General features: G+C 43.6%; 1 protein-coding gene across 2 annotated transcripts in view; it reads right to left on the reverse strand.

The window, feature by feature from the left end:
• The window catches only part of brd7 (bromodomain containing 7), a 56,019-nt gene extending 35,375 nt beyond the window's left edge, over window positions 1–20,644 (reverse strand). For both annotated transcript variants that reach the window (XM_043706954.2, XM_043706956.2), the window contains exons 1-5: window positions 20,489–20,644; window positions 11,343–11,545; window positions 9,139–9,268; window positions 7,667–7,721; window positions 4,293–4,437 (exon numbers count right to left, since the gene is read on the reverse strand). In XM_043706954.2, the coding sequence (XP_043562889.2) occupies window positions 4,293–4,437; window positions 7,667–7,721; window positions 9,139–9,268; window positions 11,343–11,545; window positions 20,489–20,612 (657 nt within the window). In that variant the 5' untranslated portion in view covers window positions 20,613–20,644. The remainder of the gene's footprint in view (window positions 1–4,292; window positions 4,438–7,666; window positions 7,722–9,138; window positions 9,269–11,342; window positions 11,546–20,488) is intronic.
• Window positions 20,645–21,212: the final 568 nt, after the last annotated feature.

Genomic DNA, 21,212 nt, shown 5'->3' on the forward strand with positions numbered 1-21,212 from the left:
GGGGCTGCTTTCCCTGGAACGTCAGCGGCTGAGGGAGTGACCTTATAGAGATTTATAAAATCATGAGGGGCATGGATAGGATAAATAGACAATGTCTTTTCCCAGGGGATGTAAGGCTACAACATCTAACTGATGTTAAGCAAGACTGGGTTACTTCAAGAAATATCAATTCAGAAGCTGGTTAGCAAGAAGCTGATTTTTTGTTTCTTTAGACAGTGGTGAAGAGCTCAGACATGTTACACCCTGCCTGGTTTTCCATTCTAATGATGTCATTATGTACAATGGACTGTCAATCTGTTCCCACCTGCACTGTGGACTTGCTGTATCACTGATGTCACACGCTCAGTGACTTCCGCCCCTCCTACTGCCATGTTTGCCACCACTTCCTCCCCCACCAACGCCACTCACCTGCATTCTGCTGACACGGCCCCCACAGACCCCACTGTCACTATCCCCACTTCCCAGAACCCTGAGGGGAACACCAACCCTGCTCATGACTCCACCCCCATTCCCCCCACCACCACACCCACTCCAGTTACAGGTTCCGCCCCCATTCTCAGCTCCACACCCACACCAGGCCCTAGCTCTCAGCCCTGATGAGTTTTCACCATCCCTCCAGCTCACTGAGGACGAACGATCAGTCCTCAGCAAAGGACTCATCTTCATCCCCCTCCGCCCATGCATCAATGAATTTAATACACGCCGTGACGTTGAACACTTCTTCCGCTGCCTCCACCTCCGAGCTTACTTTCATAATCAGGACATCCACCCACCTTCCGAGGACCCCTTCGCCCACCTCCAACACACTGCATCCACCTGGCACACCCCGTGCTGGCCTATTACCTGTTCTCGACCTCTTCATTTCCAACTGCCACTGGGACATTAACCGCCTCAACCTGTCTACCCACCTCCCCCACAACGCGCAGCCCTCCAATCCCTCTGCTCCAATCCCAACCTCACCATCAAGCCAGCAGATAAAGGGGGTGCAGTGATTGTCTGGCGCACTGACCTCTACACCGCTGAAGCCAGACGCCAACTCAAGGACACCTCCTCCTACCGTCCCCTCGACCATGACCCCACCCCCATCACCAAACCATCATCTCCCAGATCATACAGAACCTCATCACCTCAGGAGATCTCCCACCCACAGCTTCCAACCTCGTAGTCTGGGAACCCCGCACTGCCCGATTCTACCTCCTTCCCAAGATCCACAAGCCTGACCACCCTGGCCGACCCATTGTCTCAGCATGCTCCTGCCCCACTGAAATCATCTCTACCTACCTCGACACTGTCCTATCCCCCCTGTCCAGGAACTCCCCACATACGTTCGAGACACCACCCATGCCCTCCACCTCCTCCAAGACTTCAGTTTCCCCAGCCCCCAACGCCTCATCTTCACCATGGATATCCATCCCTCTACACCTCCATCCACCATGACCAGGGCCTCCAAGCCTTCCGTTTCTTCCTCTCCCGTCCTCAACAGTACCCTTCCACCAACACTCTCACTCATTTGGTTGAACTGGTCCTCACCCTTAACAATTTCTCCTTCGAATCCTCACGCTTCCTCCAGATCAAAGGGGTAGCCATGAGCACCCGTATGGGCCCCAGCTATGCTTGTATCTTTGTTGGCTACGTAGAACAGTTTGTCTTCCATAGTTATACCGGCACCACTCCCCACCTCTTTCTCCGCTACATTGATGACTGCGTCGGTGCCACCTCATGCTTCCGCGAGGAGGTTGAGCAATTCATCAACTTCACCAGCACATTCCACCCTGACCTTAAATTTACCTGGACCATCTCTGACACTTCCCTCTCCTTCCTGGCCCTCTGCATCTCCATTAATCACGGCCGACTTGACACCGACAGTTTTTTATAAACACACTGACTCCCACAGCTATCTGAATTTCCCCTCTTCCCACCATACCCCCTGCAAAAATGCCAACCCGTATTCCCAATTCCTCCGCCGTATCTGCTCCCAAGAGGACCAGTTCCACCACAGAACACACTAGATGGCCTCCTTCTTTAGAGACCACAATATCCCTTCCCATGTGGTTAAAGATGCCCTCCAATGCATCTCGTCCACATCCTGCACCTCCGCCCTCAGACCCCACCCCTCCAACCGTAACAAGGACAGAAACCCCCCCCACACCGGTGCTCACCTTCCACCCTACCTACCAACCTATAAACCAGGTCAGCCGCCGACATTTCCGCCACCTCCAAACAGAACCAACCTCCCCATCCCTTTCCGCTAAGACCGTTCCCTCCGTGACCACCTGGTCAGGTCCACGCCCCCCCAACAACCCACCCTCCCGTCCTGGCACCTTCCCCTGCCACCGCAGGAATTGCAAAACCTGTGCCCACACCTCCTCCCTCACCTCCATCCAAGGCCCCAAAGGAGCCTTCCACATCCATCAAAGTTTTACCTGCGCATCCACTAATATCATTTATTGTATCCGTTGCTCCTGATGTGGTCTCCTCTAAACTGCGGAGACTGAACGCCTCCTAGCAGAGCGCTTTAGGGAACATCTCTGGGACACCCGCACCAATCAACCACACCACCCCGTGGCCCAACATTTCAACTCCCCCTCCCACTCAGCCGAGGACATTGAGGTCCTGGGCCTCCTTCACCGCCGCTCCCTCACCACCAGACGCCTGGAGGAAGAACGCTTCATCTTCCGCCTCGGAACACTTCAAACCCAGGGCATCAAGGTGGACTTCACCAGTTTCTTCACTTCACCTTCCCTCACCTCACCCCAGTTCCAAACTTCCAGCTCAGCACTGTCCCCATGACTTGTCCTACCTGCCTATCTTCCTTTCCACCTATCCACTCCACCCTCCTCTCTGACCTATCGCTGTCATTCCACCCCCATTCACCCATTGTACTCTTTGCTACCTTCCCCCACCCTCCTCCCTGACCCATCACCTCTATCCCCACCCCCACTTACTTATTGCACACTATGCTACTTTCTCCCCACCTCCACCCTCCTCATTTATCTCTTCACTCTTCAGGCACTCTGCCTGTATTCCTGATGAAGGACTTTTGCCCGAAACGTTGATTTTACTGCTCCTCGGATGCTGCCTGAACTGCTGTGCTTTTCCAGCACCACTAATTTAGACTCTGGTTTCCAACATCTGCAGTCATTGTTTTTACCTCACCGAAATGAAAATTATCCCCCAGCAGACTTGTAGGAATGTCATTATATGTAACATTTTAAACAGAAATTAAATTTCACATACATGGATCTTAAAAATAATATGCTTTAGAAGAATTGATTTTAGTATAGATGGCATTGACACAGCTTAAACATGAGGTAAGAAAACATGTCTGTTGTATTGCTGGGAACAAAATCCAAGTGTTATTCTAAGTTGCTTGGAAACTTGCTTATTTCTGTAACAAGAGCCATATAAATCTATAGAAGTCGAGAGTGTGGTGCTGGAAAAGGACAGCAGGTCAGGCGGGATCTGAGGAGCAGGAGAATCGATGTTTTGGGCCGGATGAAGGGCTTATGCCTAAAACATCGATTCTCCTGCTCCTCGGATGCTGCCTGGTCTGCTGTGCTTTTCCAGCACCACATTCTCAACTCTGATTTCTGGCATCTGCAGTCCTCACTTTCTCCTAATAAATCCACACATGCACACATACTCAAAGGGGAAAATGTGCAGGGTTTGGGGAGAAGTGCACTACCGAATTACTCACTTCGGCAGTCAGATCAGATACAATGGGGTGAATGGCTTCTGTAATACTGATGTTCAGGAAGACAGTGAATTACCTTATGTCCAGTGAGTGTGATTCAATAAAACCAGCAGCTGATCTTTACTGGCCCTTTTCCACTGGTCCTATGTTGATCTTCCCATCCCAGAAATGTTTGTGACATTTTTGATACGAATATGTAACAGATCTGTGATTAATGTTCTTTAAACTTTCTCAATTTAAATATTAAGAATGACTGCTCACCATATATTTTACAAGCATCCTATCATTTGCATAATACATCTGACTTTAAAAGCAGAAGTGCATTGCAATAATGAACAAAGCCACATTTAATGTGATCACATTTTGTCAGGATTACTTTCATAATTAAGGAAATCAATTGTGCTGACACTGTATTGAACATCAGAGACTGGACAGAGTCTGGTAATAGCCATGTGCACGGAGTAAGAAAGGGACAGACTGGTTAGAGTTTCTTAAAAGGAAAGAAAAGCTCTGCTGAAATTTCAAAATCTTTTGATCACGTTTTAAATATTTGTTGCTAACTAGGCATCATGCAGAGCCAACATTTCAATTACTGCACCTTTAGTTCCTCCAGGTCCTGATACTCATTTTTCTTCACCTTCTCCTTCATTGAACTGAAGTCCATTGGGTGTTTGATGATCAGAGAGTATCCAGGAGCAATAAAATCAGTAACAGGGAATGAAAAAAATGCATTGGGGTCTTTCCTGTAAGAAGATAGAGGGAAAACTGAAAATTTGGAAATTGATATATGACAGACAAACTCTGGCTGTGTGTGTTACCGATGTGTATAACTAGATCAACATAAGAGCCATAGAGATTCCAAATCTGAACTCTATCTTAGTGTGAATAGCACAAATGCAAAGTAAACAGTTGAAATAATATCAGCAATTGCAACAAAAAAGCATGATAAAGTGGATGCACAAATTCAATAAATTCACTTCTTCACTGACACTAACATATGATACTTATTGCACAACCTGTCAACATCCCAATATAGTATATTGCACTTCAAAGTTAAGTGGCTAGCTCACAATTTGAAGTTATTGCTTCAAATCTATTCAATGAGCAAGGCCCACAATGTAGAGCACTCCGAAAGCTAAACAAATCAAAATCCAAAACTTAGCTATTAGATAAATGAAGTCCATCCTTAGTTTTAAAAAAAAAGAACAGCAAAATGCTGGAGATGTGGAAATTAGGATGCAGTATGAGGAAAGGTAGAAAATGTGCAGAAAGAACTGGCAGAGAGAGATATAGCACTGGAGTAAAACATAGTAAGGTATAAGTAGAAATAGACTAAGAGGAACTGCATTAAGATCTAATTCAAGTCTACAGACATGTGGTAAAATAAGGTAGGTGAGCTACAGGTCAAAATAGCCAAAAGAGGATATGATGTGTGGCAATTATAGAGGGGTACTAAATATTTCTGAATACACGGAGGATAGTGTGGCAAAAAAGAGCAGGAAGAATGGCAGTATTGATTAAGAGGATAAAAGAGTGGTGGACAAAGGAGGGACCGAGGTCATAATCCACTTGCTTAGAGTTAAGAAATGATAAACATGCCATTAACTACTAGGTATAATTCTATAGGTCACCAACTACAAACAATGATACTGAGGAACAAATCTGCAGGGTAATTACAGATAAGTATGAGAACTATACAGTAGTTATAATGGGGGGACTTCAATTTCTTTAATATAAGCTGAGGTAGCAATATGCAACAGTGACAAGAGGAAGATGTTTCTCTGAAGTGTATTCAGTAGAATTTTTGAGAGCAGTGTTTCTGACCTAACAAGGAATGAAGCATTACCAGTCCATTTTCTGGATAAAAGGTAGGTAGAGTGTCAGTAGCACAGTGTTTAGGATAATAATCTTTTAAGTTTTCAATTAGCAATGGAAAAAAAGACACTGAGCAAGAATGCATAGCTTAAGCAAGGCCAATTTCATTGAACTGAGGACAGACCTGCCCTATTAGCCACTAGGCACAATCTGCAGCAGGAATCCTGCATTCCAGACTGGTATCACTGGGAGAGACTGAGGATGTAATGCTGGTGAGCTCATGCATCACTGAGAATCCACTGGTGCAACGCCCTGCAGCCAGCCATGAGATGCAGTCCCAAGCAGACCTCAGAGACTGCAGCAACTAGAGACACGGCGAGTAAAATATTATGTCTTCCTCTTATATAAGATTTGTTTCAACAATTATTTCATTTATCAATGTAGAAATTCAGTCATTAGTGTACCATATTTCAGTTTTTAATGTACAGGTATAGTGCTTTAAACACCAATTCAAGTGGGAATCAGAACTTCAGAATATAATCTGAAATATAAGTAAGGACATCCTATAATAGCCTAGGCTTGGGTTACATTCCTGCTGAAAGACTTATGCCTGAAATGTCGACTCTCCTGCTCCTTGGACGCTGCCTAACCTGCTGTGCTTTTCCAGCGTCACACTTTTTGACTCTGATCTCCAGCATCTGCAGACCCCACTTTTCCCCGGGTTACATAACACAATTTCAGAATTTTTTTTCCCCAGATAAGCCAAATTACTCTAAATTGTGAGGATAATTATAGATTTTACGAGGCTGATGAAACATGCAGACATATGGAAGATGAACCTTAATGCAGAGAAACATGAAGCAATACACTAGGGTGGGAAAGATAGGAGAGACCAAACAAACTGAGGAGCATGGTTCTAAAGGGAGTGCAGTAACCTGGGTTCAAACGCACACAAATTATTGAAGATGGCAGGACAAGTTGAGGAAGTAGTTAAAAAGGGCATACAGAATCTTGAGTTTTACAGAAAATGGAAAAGAATATTAAACAAGGAAGTCATGAAGAACCTTTAGAAAACACATATTCTGTTACAACTAGAGTAGTGCGTTCAATTCCGGGTATTCAACTTTAAGAAGGGTTCAGACAAGGTGATGAGAAGGTTTACGAGAAGATATCCCAGGTCTGAAGGACTTCAGTTTTGGGAATAGGTGAGAGGAGTTGAGATTGTTCTTCTTTGAGATGACTGAGAGAAGAGGTGATAGAAATGTTCAAATTAGAGTCTAAACAGAGTGAACAGAAAGATTCCAGATTCCAGCATCCACCGTAATTTGCTTTTATTTAGAAAGAAACTGCTTCCTTTGGCAGAGAGGTAAAGGACCAGAGGACTTGGATTTAAGGTGATTAGATTCCCTACAGTGCGGAAACAGGCCCTTCGGCCCAACAAGTCCACACCGACCCTCCGAAGAACAATCCACCCAGATCCATTCCCCTACATTTACCCCTGACAAATGCACCTAAAACTACAGGCAATTTAGTATGGCCAATTCATCTAACCTGCACACCTTTGGACTGTGGGAGGAAACCCATGCAGACATGGGGAGAATGTGCAGACCCATCGCAGACAGTTGCCCGAGGCGGGAATTGAACCTGGGTCCCTGGCGCCGTGAGGCAGCAGTGCTAACCACTGAGCCACCGTACTGCCCAATAGGTAAAAGAATCAAACACGACATGAGAAAATATTTATCTCTGCACTGAGTGGCTAGGATCTGGAATGCCATGTCAGACAGTGTGACGCAAACAGATTCAATTTTGCCTTGTGAAGGGGAATTTAATTCATACATGAAGATAACAACAAAAATTGCAGGGTTACAGAGCAAGGATTGAGAGTGCTACTTCTCTGCATAGTGCGAGCACAGATTCAATGGCTGAATGGTTTCCTTCTGTGCTATAACTATTTTGTGAGTCAATACACAAGACTGTAGCAATGTGTCATACAATCCAATAATTTTCAATACAAATTTTACTTTTTTTTTCAAAAATGTTGAACAGTTTCAGCTTCGAAAAGATCTAAATGTTTAATAATTATCAAAATAACTTGTGTCATGGTCAAGCCAGCTCCCCTGCCCACTCCCAGTATTTCTTTCAACAGCTACTACTTGCCTCTGAAGTTGCCGCAACAGTTGATACTGCAATTCTTGAAAAGGTGTTTGGTATTCTTTAACGTGAACAAAAATGAAACAAATTAGCAAATTAAATGCATGCCTTAAATTTAATGAATAGCAATGAAGTTGCTACGGTCAGAGAATTTTCAAAAATTCTAATTAAAAATCAATATAAACTCTACATTTAATATTGCAACTACAGGGGAACCTCGGTTATCCGAATATCAATTATCCAAAGGGGATCTCAAGATCCCAATAGAAACATGACTTCAAAGAGCTGTTTCAACCCTGATCGCGTCTTTTGTTTACAGGTACAATGATCAAACACAAACTCGGCTCACTGAAATGCTGTCGAGAACAGTCCTGGACAGTCCAGGCACTGTCTCTAAATGACTGACCTCCCACCCTCTCTCTCTCTCTCCCCCCACACTTTCCCTGGAGTTCTGCACAGAGGGGTAGCCTAAACCCCCCCTTCCACAGTTAATCTGTCCAACATTGTCCTGAACAGGGCAGTGGTGGAACCTGTCAAAATGTTGTGTGCGCGCACGCACTACTTGAAGACTTACCCCATGGGATGGGGGGAGGGACGGATGGGTAGACAGACAGGTAGCAGGCGGAGACGGACGTGAGGCCGTGTTCGACAGGGTTGAGTGCAGGCTGGGGCGCGGACTGGGGGGGGAATGTTTGAGGGGATTGGGGGCGGTTGGGAGGTTTGGGATGAGAGCAGACAGGGGGGACAGTGTTGGACGGGGTTGAGGGCAGGCCAGGGGTGGGGGGGCAATGTTGGACGGGGGAGTGGGGTCTTGCGCGGTGTGCTTTTGCCTAGTTTCCTGAACAGAGAGCAGACTTCACAGAAAACTCCGAGCCCCAGAGGAAATGAATTAACCGTATAATCAATTATCCGAACGAAATAGAGCTTGTCCATCTTGTTTGGATAATCGAGGTTCCTCTGTAGATTAAAAATCATTGACAAAAGACCTAATGGACAAATGAGGAGAAATATTTTCACTCAGGAGTTTTTTGGGATTTGGAACATTCTACCTGAAAAGGATGTGGAAATCAGTTCCATAACTAATTTCAAAAGGGAACTGGAAAATACTTGAAGATGAAACCTACCAGGTTATGGGCAAAATAAAACAGGTGGACAAGATAAAGCAAGATTACTCTTTCAAAAATCCATTACAGGATCAACAAACTGAGTAGTATCTTCTGTTCTGTAGACTCTATCATTCTGTACATGGCCTTTGAACAGTGTGGTGTAGAACAGTGGATGTGCAGAGTGAAAACTCAATTCCCAGCACTGACATCCCTTAGTAAACAAAAGATCACAGACTAAAAAATTCAAAACTAAAGAGTTCAATAAGATCAAGCTTACAGTTTCTCAAATGTATGAAAAATGTCACGTAACCTCGAAACAGTCAGTGCATAAACTATAAAACAGAGCGTTTTTGTTAAATATCAAAAGTTCACCTTCTATTTTTATTAGAGGGGATGTCATGTGTCTTTCTGGTGGCATTTCAAACCTTGCAGGAGATCGACTCCTTTCTTCCTCTTCCCGTTCACTGATAGCAAGCTCTTTCTCCCGCTTTCTCTTTTCATCCTAAAGGGAGATTAAAAAGGTTTTGGCAATACTGACTTTTCTATCCATATCTCTAATGATCAGAATGAAATCACAAAGTGTTGAATGCAAAAGCAAGAGCAAATTAATGGCTTGGTTTTTTTTTTGTTAGGAATAACATTTGAGGTTAACAATGCTCAGCACAACATAGAAATTGGATTGCCTTGACTCTTTGGTGGCTTTGCTATAAGTTCCTTGCCAAGAGACTCATCATTCAAATACATGTAGCAGGGTAAAGGTCCAATACTTAGCCACTATATACCCATCAAACATGCCAGAAAAAAAAAGGTACAGAAGGTGTTGTTAGATGCAAGAAAAAAAACATGCGGCATGGTGGTTAGCACTGCTGCCTCACAGCACCAGAGACCCGGGTTCAATTCCCACCTCAGGCGACTGACTGTGTGGAGTTTGCACATTCTCCGTGTCTGCGTGGGTTTCCTCCGGGTGCTCCGGTTTCCTCCAAAAATGTGCAGGTTAAGTGAACTGGCCATGCTAAATTGTCCGTAGTGTTAGGTGAAGGAGTAAATGTAAGGGAATGGGTCTGGGTGGGTTGCACTTTGGTGGGTCGCACTTCGGTGGGTCGCACTTCGGTGGGTCGGTGTGGACTTGTTGGGCCTGTTTCCACACTGTAAGTAATCTAATAAAAAAAACTAATCTAATAAGATTATTTTTAATGCTATGCAAAGTGCCAAACTGCCTCTTTAGGATGGAAAATTTATTTTGAGAAGAATGGAGTTTTATTCTTCAGATTTTAAATATTGTTAGAAATGCAAAATTATTCCATTTTTTCTGTATGGGCAGAACACAGATTATACTTGACTAATGTGTAAGTTCAAAACCCAATATATTTACATTAGATGTAATTCCAGTATACGTTAGCACTTGTTTAACAATCTTTCTTCCCACCTGTCTGCTCTATCCTCCCTACCACCTCCACCCCTGCATCCACCAATGCCTTTCCAGCTATCTTCCCCCCAGCCCCACCCCCACCTCTCTATTTATTTCCTAGACCCCTCCCACTTCCACATTCCTGATGAAAGGCTTATGCCTGAAATGCTGCCTCTCCTGCTGCTCAGATGCTGTGTGGACTGCTGTGCTTTTCCACTCTCCCTCCCTACATTAACAGCTACACTAGCAACCAAAGATAATAATTTACAGTTGCCAGAAGTAATATACATTCATATTCAGGGACCATTCTCTACAAATAAAAGGTAATCTGTATATGCCTTAAACTTTTATTGAACAATCCAGGAGGTTGAAGAACCTACAGTTCCCTGGTGTTTTATCCATGACAATACCTCAGCCAATTAGAGTTGATGTAGCAACCAAACAGCACCCTTTTCTCCAGTATTATAGACTGTTGAGAGTGTTTGAAATTCAGAACTCTTGCATTTGTCCTTCCAAGTGCAAGGCAAGCGGATTTGGCAACTTGACTCCCTTTTCAGCAAGTCTCATCTTTATTCCTCTTTCTATGTTTTGGCATTGAATTTAAATATTTGACTTCTTGAATCAGAGTCTGCACATCTCAGGAAAGATACTTTGATCTAAAGAGATGCATGTTTCCTTGATTCACACATGTCCCAAATTCCTGTAGAGGGCACCACACTGTGTTGGCCCTTTAATTCCTACAAACCCCAGTGCAAAAGCAGAAAATTCTGTGGGCAAGTGTAACTGTAGCAAACTGCTTCTTGTTTATGCACATGAACTCAAACTCTGGTTACTTTGTTGATGATCCCGATTTCATCAATTCAACAGTGTGGCATTACACAGCCGGTTCTGCTAAAATGTGTGCTTCTTCGACGCAAATTGGCTTTAAAGTGATTGAAGAATTTAGACTGTTATTTTTAGAATGCAAACTTTCCTTACCTGTATCGGCTATAATACAATTCCGGCCCCGTTAGTTTAAATGGCATGGCTATTGCACAATTTTCTTATAATACAAGATCCCACGAGAATGGAACTGTCATGTTACATCAGAGCATAGTGAGTACACTGCTTTTCGCATTCTTAGTTTGCTTCTATCAAATTGTATATTTGCATATGTTGAACCTCATACCTTTCTTCTTTTTCGTTCATCTGGAGTTGTGCGTTTCTCTTTTTCAGTTTTCTTTTTCTTCTTTTTCTTTTTCTCCTTGTGTTTGTCGTGATCACATTTGTCTTCAATCAAACTGGACTCATGTCCTAAACTTGCTGTCGACAATTCTGTTATTTCACTACCACCTACTTTCAGCACCAGCTTTAGAGGTTTATCAGTATATTCTGTAAAACAGAAGAATAACTTGCTGTAGTATCTGATTGTACGCATTACACACTTTGAAGGAAGGTCTCATTAGAAAAGTTAGAATTTGAGTAAGAAGAATCAAATTAAGAGAGTTAACCTATTTTTCAAATCAACTTGTGCAGAAACGTTATTACACACCTCTGCACCAGGTGGGATTTAAGTCTGGGCTTCCCGGTCTAGGGGTAGGGACACTACCACTGTGCCTCAAGACTTAATTTTTTAATACCATTTCAAGGTGGACAGACTCTTACTCAGTTTCACTGTGCTGGGTGAAACATTACAATTCAGAAAAAACCCAAGTATTTGTGACTGAGAGTTGATTAACAAATTACAATTATGCATATACAAACAAATATACTGAAGCGAACTACAGTACAATATCGTTCAGTAAAATCACTTCAGAACAATATTCCAATCATCAGATCACCAGAAACTGAACATATGATTAAAGATGCACATCAGGTGCCTCTGCAAGTTTTAATGAGTTAGAGTTAGAGACTTGGGACAGTTCCACAGTGCTTGCTTGTGTCATTATCTGGGAAATATTAGATAAATTAAAACAGTCTATCAATTTGGTGATGGCACAATTGATTCGACAATTACCCAGCTACCCCACCCCCACCGAACCTGACCTGACTACTCACCTCCCCCTCAACAGATTTGACTAATCCCTCAAGCTGACTACCCAGTCACCCACTTCACCAATCCGACTACCCAGTCACCCACCTTACCAACCCAACTACCCAGTCACCCACCTTACCAACCCAACTACCCAGTCACCCGTCTTACCAACCTACCTTCTCACCCATCCAACCCAATTCCTGATTCAATCATTCATTCATCCACATTGAAAGATTGGTCCTTTAAAGTTAATAAGTGCAGTTAGTGCAACAAAAAGGGATGTCCCCCATCTTCTCGCAACTTTACTTCACTCGATGGACAACTGAATTGCATATTTCTATGACAACTGGGATCAGAAGATCAAGAAGGAAGTGGGAGCAGCACTGAAATGAGAAAATCGATGAGCAGAGAGCAGATGACCACTGCAGCGGTTTAGAAGATTGAAGTCACATTCTGAGAGATTTACAATCAATGGCAGCTTGTTGTACAGTATTAATTTTCCGAGACCAATCCTGTACACAATCACACCCCAAAGCTCATTCCTCTCCAGGAGGGACAGGATTAAACAAAGCCAAAATGTATTATTTAACATAAATGCAAAGCCAATGAGATACTAAATAGCAAAGATAAGATTTTCAGCCTCTTCATCTTGATATCAGATAAAAACTTTATCCAGTGAGAATTTAGGGGACTGGGGAGGACAAAGAATTTTGCTGCAAAGCAGAGGAAATTCACCCTAGACTGCTAAGAGCTAACTAATCAAAAGGAAGATCAGCAAGTTGGCCAAAGATTCCCACCTGGATAGAATAAGTGATCTAGAAAACTTTGGAGATCAGTGTTTTGCAGCTCCTGTGAGTAAATTAATAATCAAACAATATACATGGAAGAAACTGCGTGCAGTAAACACGATTGTTCAGTGACAACTGGGATCAGAAGATCAAGAAGGAAGTGGGAGCAGCACTGAAATGAGAAAATCGATGAGCAGAGAGCAGATGACATTATTGACAGGGCACAAGCTGCAACTACAATAGCACCTTTATAGAAGTGAAACATCTGAAAGCACTCCACTGGAGTGCGACAAAAACTGACACAGCCAAAGGAAATATTAGGACAATGGTCCAACACATGGTCCACAAAGTGATTGGCAATAAGTACTTACTTATAGGAGAAGAAGTGGAGAATACCAGTTTGGGGATGGAAATTTCAGTATTTTTGGCCTAGACAGCGGAGGAGACACCTATCAATATTGGGCCAAAGGGAATGGAAGATAGACAAGAGGTAAGCGCTGGAGGAATACAGATACCCCAGAGGGAGGCAACGTTGGAAGAGGTGATAGGGAAACTTTCAATTTTAGGCTGTACTAAACCAGTAGCCAATGTTGGTCAGTGAGCAGAGATGATGGGTGAAGAGGACCTGGTGAAAGTTAAGATATGGACATCAAACTGCTAGAAGGTGGAAGCTGGGAACTTGGTTAGGAGATGACTGGAATTGTCAATTTAGAAGTAACATTAAGCATGGCTGAGGGTTTCAACAGCAAATGGGCTAAGGCAGGAATGGAGAAAGGCATTATGGAAATAAAGCAACATTTCTTGGCAATGGAGAAGATATAGGGTTAGAATCTAAGCTTAGAGTTACGTAGGATACTGAAGTTACAAACTGGTTCAGCTTCAGACAGCGCACAAGAAAGAAATCAATAAATCTATTTTAGTGCCTATTGTGGAGCACAAGGCCATCTAACTTAAAATATTCCATTCATGTAAACTGCTGTCTGAGACCATATGATGTAGGAACTTAAATAGGCCATTCAACCCATCAAGACTGCTATGCTATGCAATGAGATCATGGCTAATCTGATAATCTTCAGCTCCATTTTCCTGTCTTTTTCCCACAATTCTTCAGACTCTTAATAATTAAACATCTGTTAATCTTAGTCTTGATAAAATTAACAACACTGCCTCTACAGTCTTCTGTGATAAAGAATTCTATACTCTCAGAAAGAAGAACTTCCTTCTCATCTCTGTCTTAAACTGGCAAGTCCTTACTCTGAGATTATGCTCTCTGATCCGAGAGTCTCCCACAAAGTGAAACACCTTTCTGCATTAATCCGGTCATGTCCGCTAAGAATCTTACATGTTTCAACAAGGTGACTTCTTATTCTTCTAAACTCCAATGAATACAGGCCAATCTACTCAACCACTCTTCATAAGACTCTCTTCCATACCTAGTGAATTTTCTTTGGACCACCTCCAATATCTATCTTTAGATAAAGGGATCAAAGTTGTTTACAGTATCTCAGCTACGTTCTGACTCGTACCTTTTACTTTTAGCAAGGCCACCCTATTTTTAGACTGCATTCCCTTTGAAATAATGGCCAATGTTCCATCTTCCTTCCCTATTTCATGCTGAATGTTTGATTGCACAGTTTTTTGAGATTTATGCATGAGGGCTCCCAAATGCCTCTGCACTGTAGATTTCTGCAGTCTTTCCCCATTTAAATAATATTTAGCTCCTCTATTCTTCCTGCCCTTGCTGCCAAAGTGCATAACCTCACATTTTTCCATATTACAGACCAAATGCTAAGTCTCTGCCTACTTACTTAACCTGAAAAATGTGTTGCTGGAAAAGGGCAGCAGGTCAGGCAGCATCAAAGGAGCAGGAGAATCGACGTTTCGGGCATAAGCCCTTCTTCGGGCTCATGCCCGAAACGTCGATTCTCCTGCTCCTTTGATGCTGCCTGACCTGTTGCGCTTTTCCAGCATCACATTTTTCAGCTCTGATCTCCAGCATCTGCAGTCCTCACTTTCTCCTACTTACTTAACCTGTCTATAGCTACCATTTTTGTCTCCTTCTCTTTTCAAATAAAGATATTACTTTGGCAGTTTTCCAACCTTTTGGGACATTTCCAGAATCCAAAGATTATTTGAAGATTACTATCAGTGCCTTCACTATCTTTGTAGCTACTTCTAGTAACATGTGAAGATGTAGTGAATTTATTGGTCTTTAGTTCCAATGCTTTCCCTAGTATTTCTTTTTCCATAGTGAATCATTGTAGTTATTTCCTCTTCTCCTTTTGTCCCCCGATTTAATATTTTTGGAATGCTATTAATGTCTTCTACTATGAAGACTGTTGCAAAGTACTTATACAACTTCTCTGCCATTTCCCTCATTCCCCATTATGTCCTTAGCCTCATTCTCGGAGAGGCCGACATTAACTTTGGCCTCTCTCATCCTCTTTAGGTATTTCGAGAAGCTCTTGCTGTCAACTTTGAGATTACTTGTAAATTTACCCTCAAAGGTTATCTTCCTTTTTTTGGTAGTCATAGAGATGTACAGCATGGAAACAGACCCTTCAGTCCAACCCATCCATGCTGACCAGATATCCCAACCCAATCTAGTCCCACCTACCAGCACCCGGCCCATATCCCTCCAAACCCTTCCTATTCATATACCCATCCAATTGCCTTTTAAATGTTGCAATTGTACCAGCCTCTACCACTTCCTCTGGCAGCTCATTCCATACATGTACCACCCTCAGTATGAAAAAGTTACCCTTAGGTCTCTTTTATATCTTTCCCCTCTCACCCTAACCTATGCCCCCTAGTTCAGGATTCCCCGACCCCAGGGAAAAGACTTTGTCTATTTATCCTATCCATGCCCCTCATAATTTTGTAAACCTCTATACGGTCACCTTTCAACCTCTGACGCTCCACGGAAAACAGCCCCAGCCTGTTCAGCCTCTCCCCATAGCTCAAATCCTCCAACCCTGGCAATATCCTTGTAAATCTTTTCTGAACCCTTTCAAGTTTCACAACATCGTTCCAATAGGAAGGAGACCAGAACTGCATGCAATATTCCAACAGTGGCCTAACTAATGTCCTGTACAGGAGAAAGTGAGGTCTGCAGATGCTGGAGATCAGAGCTGAAAATGTGTTGCTGGAAAAGCGCAGCAGGTCAGGCAGCATCCAGGGAACAGGAGAATCGACGTTTCGGGGATAAGCCCATCTTCAGGAATCCAACCCATCCATGCCGACCAGATCTAATGTCCTGTACAACCCCACATGACCTCCCAACTCCTATACTCAATACTCTGACCAATAAAGGAAAGCATACCAAACGCCTTCTTCACTATCCTATCTACCTGCGACTCCACTTTCAAGGAGCTATGAACCTGCACTCCAAGATCTCCTTGTTCAGCAACACTCCCTAAGACTTTACCATTAAGTGTATAAGTCCTGCTAATATTTGCTTTCCCAAAATGCAGCACCTCGCATTTATCTGAATTAAACTCCATCTGCCACTTCACAGCCCATTGGCCCATCTGCTCAAGATTCCGTTGTAATCTGAGGTAACTTCCTTCGCTGACTACTACACCTCCAATTTTGGTGTCACCTGCCAACTTACTAACTGTACCTCTTATGCTCGCATCCAAATCATTTATGTAAATAACAAAAAGTAGAGGACCCAGCACCGATCCTTATGGCACTCCACTGGTCACAGGCCTCCAGTCTGAAAAACAATCCTCCACCACCACCCTCTGTCTTTTATCTTTGAGCCAATTCTGTATCCAAATGGCTTGTTCTCCCTATATTCCCTGGGATCTAACCTTGCTAATCAGTCTCCCATGGGGAACCATGTCAAACGCCTTACTGAAGTCCACATAGATCACATCTACCCCTCTGCCCTCATCAATCATCTTTGTTACTTCCTCAAAAAACTCAAATCAAGTTTGTGAGACATGATTTCCCATGAACAAAGCATTGTTGACTATCCCTAATCAGTCTTTGCCTTTCTAAATACATGTAAATCCTGTATCTCAGAATTCCCTCCAATAACTTGCCCACCACCAACATCAGGCTCACTGGTCTATAGTTCCCCAATACTCTGGCTTACCACTAATCTTTGCTGCATTTTATGTTTTTCTTTCAATTTCATGCTATCTTCAACTTCCCTGGTTAAACATGGTTAAAAATCACACAACACCAGGTTATAGTCCAACAGGTTTAATTGGAAGTTTAATTGAATAGTCCTGTTGGACTATAACCTGGTGTTGTGTGATTTTTAACTTTGTACACCCCAGTCCAACACCGGCATCTCCAAATCATGGTTAAACATGGTTGGCTTGTCTCCTTTCCAGAATCCTTCTTCCTCCCAAGGATACATCTTTGTTGTTTAAAAATAAAAGTTTATGGCTCACACATATGCCACTGTTCCTCAAACATCTTTGCTATTATTCTCCTTTACTGGTCCACTCCAGCTACCTCTGCCCCTCACTCCTTTGTAATTAGCCATATTTACGTTTAACAGAGTTCTTTCCAACCTAAGCTTCTCCCTTTCAAACTGAATGCTAAATTCTAACATGTTCTCGTCACTGTTTCCAAGGGGATCTTTTACTGTGAGATCATTAACTAAATCTGCCTCATTACAGGTCACCAGTACCAAATCAGCCTGATCCCTGTTTGAATCTGCAGCATTTCCTTCAGGGAAACTGTCTCAAATACACTCTTATGAATTTGTCTTTTTGGTTACCTTGCCAATCTGACTATTTCAAACATGAAGATTAAATTCACCCAATGTTTAATATGCTGCCTTCTTTACATGATCTTATTAATCGCCTGGTTTATTTTCTGTACCATCACAAAGCTACTGTTCGGGGCCTACTGGTGTCTTTTTTTTATTTCTTGCCTCCATTGATAAGGACTTACTGTGTTTTTTTCTGTGTTTGCACACACTGTCCCTTCCTGTCCTAATCTGCATGTCACTATCCAAATAGTTACGGTATAATGTTGCCATATCCTCTTGCTTTGTAAGCCTACACTTTCCTATCAAACTGTGCTCCCCACCCATTAGTTGAAAGCCTTATCTACAACCCTAGTTATTTGATTCACTGGTCCCAGCAGAGCTCAAATCAGGCCCATTCTACTGGAACTACTCCCTTCTACTCTAGTTTTGGTGCCAGTGCCCCACAAACTGAAACTTAGGCTACCCACACCAATCTTTGAGTAATGCAGTTGAACCTACTTCACTAATAGGGGCTGAAGGTCTGCCACTGCATCCTAGCTACCTGACAAAGGAGCAGCGTCTGAGAGCTTGTACTTCCAAATAAGCCTATTGGAATATAACCTGGTGGTGTGTGATTTTTAACTGCATCCTGTCATTACTCCCATTTGGTTCAAGATAACTCTGCAAATTAGTATCCTAATGGTTGGAGTGGACTGAGTCAGAGAAGCAACAGTATCGAATGGCGACAAAACAGACTACAGATGGGAGGTGGAAGACCTGGAGAAATGGTGCACTGAGAACAACCTAGGCTCTCAATGCCAGCAAAACCAAGGAACTCATTTTTGACTTTCAGCAGGATGTTACTGATGCCCCCTACACATTAACAACACAGAGGTGGAACAAGTGGAGAGTGTCAAGCTCCTGGGAGTGGTTGTCCACAAAAAGCTTTCTTGGACTCCATGTGGACGCACTGGTTACAAAGGCCCAACAACGTCTCTTCTTCCTCAGGCAGCTGAGGAAATTTGACATGATGGCAAATACCCTTGCCAATTTTTATAGGTGCGCCATCGAGAGCATTCTGTCTGGATGTATCACTACTTGGTATGACAACTGAACCACTCAAGATCGGAGACGGTTACAGGGAGTGGTGAACTCGGTCCAGACAATCACAAAGGCCAACCTCCCATCTACAGAATCCATCTACCAGGCCCGCTGTCAAGGAAAGGCTGTCAGCATTCTTAAAGATCCATCTCACCTTGACAATGTTTTTCTACAACCTGTACTATCAGGGAGAAGCTGCAGAAGCCTGAACACACACACACTAGCCGTTTCGCAACAGTTTCTACCCTACTGTTGGTAGAATACTGAATGGACTCACAAACACTTAACATTGTTTTGGTTTTTGCCACTGTTTACCTATTATTTACTATCAATGCTACTTAACTCTGCAATCTGCCTGTATTGCTCGCAAGACAAAGCTTTTCACTGTGCCTTGGCACACAGGATGATAAATTCAATTCAATAAGCTACAAATAACAGTGCTGACAGATTGGGCAGTGTCTGTGGCCTTTCTTCTAATGTCCCCGGTACAGATTTTCATCTCGAAATCTGAACTATTGCCAATCAACACTTGAAACTGGCTTGTTTTATGTTGTGTGTTCCCACAGACTGTATGTCCAACTCAATGAATGGAGATGACTTGCATGCACTCTCTCAGTATCTGCAGCTGACCAGAGAATTCCCCCACTCGCAGTTTTGCGCCACTAAACATGTTCTGCCGAAGGGTCACTGGACTCGAAGAGATAACTCAATTTGTCTCTTCATTAAATGCTACCAGAGCTGCCGAGTTTCGCTAGCACCTTCTGTTTATATATGTAAGGAAGGATGTTACAATGTACCACAAGCCTCCTTTCAGTGATCCCTGCTGACAGAACCCGGAGACATCGCACGGGGTTCTATTCTAGAACGAGGTGTATCCTTTCAGACTGTTAAAATAAAATCGCAACAAAATCCGACTTCAACTCTGCCCCAACCCGAGAAGGAACACCCAGCAGCAAAAGCAAGTGGTTACTGGAGGCCCGGGGAGGAAGAGAGAGAGAGAGAGTTAGCAATTTTTGAGAGAGCATAAATCATGCTGCCCTCACTCCTTTTGTAATTGACCATATTTAAGTTTAGCAGAACCCGTTCAAAGCTAAATTCTAACATTGTTAAAAAAAAATCGCACAACGCCAGGTGACAATCCAACAGGTTTATTTGGAAGCTAGTGCGTCCAAATAAACCTGTTGGAGTATAATCTAGTGTTGTGTGATTTTTTTTAAAACATTATCCACCCAATCCAACACCGGAGTCTCCAAATCACATTCTAACATGCTCTGATCACTGTTTCCTAGGGCGTGTTTTACTCTGAGATCATTAACTAAACCTGCCTCATTACAGATCACCAGAACCAAAACAGCCTGATGCCTGTTTGGAGAAAGGACTGCCAGCAGATTCTGTGTTGGGTCCCGCTCTTCCCCCCCGGGCACCAGAACATTTCGGGCAAAACACGCACCGAAGCGCCATCGCCCCCCCTCAACACTCGGACCTCCCGGTTGGTGCAAGGCCAGCTCAGAGCAGATAAACACCGTCCCACCCCCCCTCACCGTTTCCCGCAGTGACTGAGCAGCAGGGCCGCTATTGGCTCAGCTCAGGGAACTAGGCCCAGCTCTGGAGCCGGGGGATCAGCTGCGGGAGAGTGGCCTGAGCAGAGATGCCGTTCTGTGCGGGGTGCAGGGAGGGGGGGGGGGGAGAGCCGCTCTTACCCTCCGCTGCGTGCTTGTCCGCCTTGTGCTTCTTGTGTTTCCTCCCCATTGGCGGGCGGCTCTGACACGGACAATGCAGACGGCGACAGCCCCGAGCCCCAGGCAGGCGCCGGGTGTCTGTCATCCGGCAGGGGCAGCAAACGAGCGCAGACACATCGATTCAGCAGCCACAGGCACCCAGAGCGACAGGCATATCGATCAGTCAACCCTCAATGGGCAGAGTGAGCTCCCTCCCACCTCCAAGCTCAACTCGCTGCAGCTCACACAGCTAAATGAGAAGGTTGAATTACAATGGGGAGTGACTGAATAATGTCAACTCATGAGGGTTTATTTTCACAATATGCAGCAAAAGTAAAAATGGTTCTACTTAAGACCTCTGCTGCAAACTTGGACCAAGACATTGGTTAGAAAAATGTATTAGCACATTGTCCATTTGTGACAGACATGCTACTTTTGCTGTGACAAAACCAGAATTTGCTGGAAAAGCTCAGCGTATCTGGTGAGATGTCAGACTTAGTAGAAGGGTAACTAGACCCAGAATGTTAACTCTGATTTCTCTCCACAGGTACTGCCAGACCTGCTGAGCTTTTCCAGCATTTTCTGCTTTTGTTTCTGATTTACAACATCTACAGTTTTTTCGGTTTATACTAGCTTTCACTTAGAAGTAATTACTGTTAAAGCACATTACATGAAAGATGATGTTCAAAGGGTGAAGCTGAAATTT

The sequence above is a fragment of the Chiloscyllium plagiosum genome, unplaced genomic scaffold (genome assembly GCF_037043375.1).
Source record: "Chiloscyllium plagiosum isolate Xiang-an unplaced genomic scaffold, Cpla_swu_hap1 HiC_scaffold_17, whole genome shotgun sequence".
In the NCBI taxonomy this organism is placed as follows: domain Eukaryota; kingdom Metazoa; phylum Chordata; class Chondrichthyes; order Orectolobiformes; family Hemiscylliidae; genus Chiloscyllium; species Chiloscyllium plagiosum.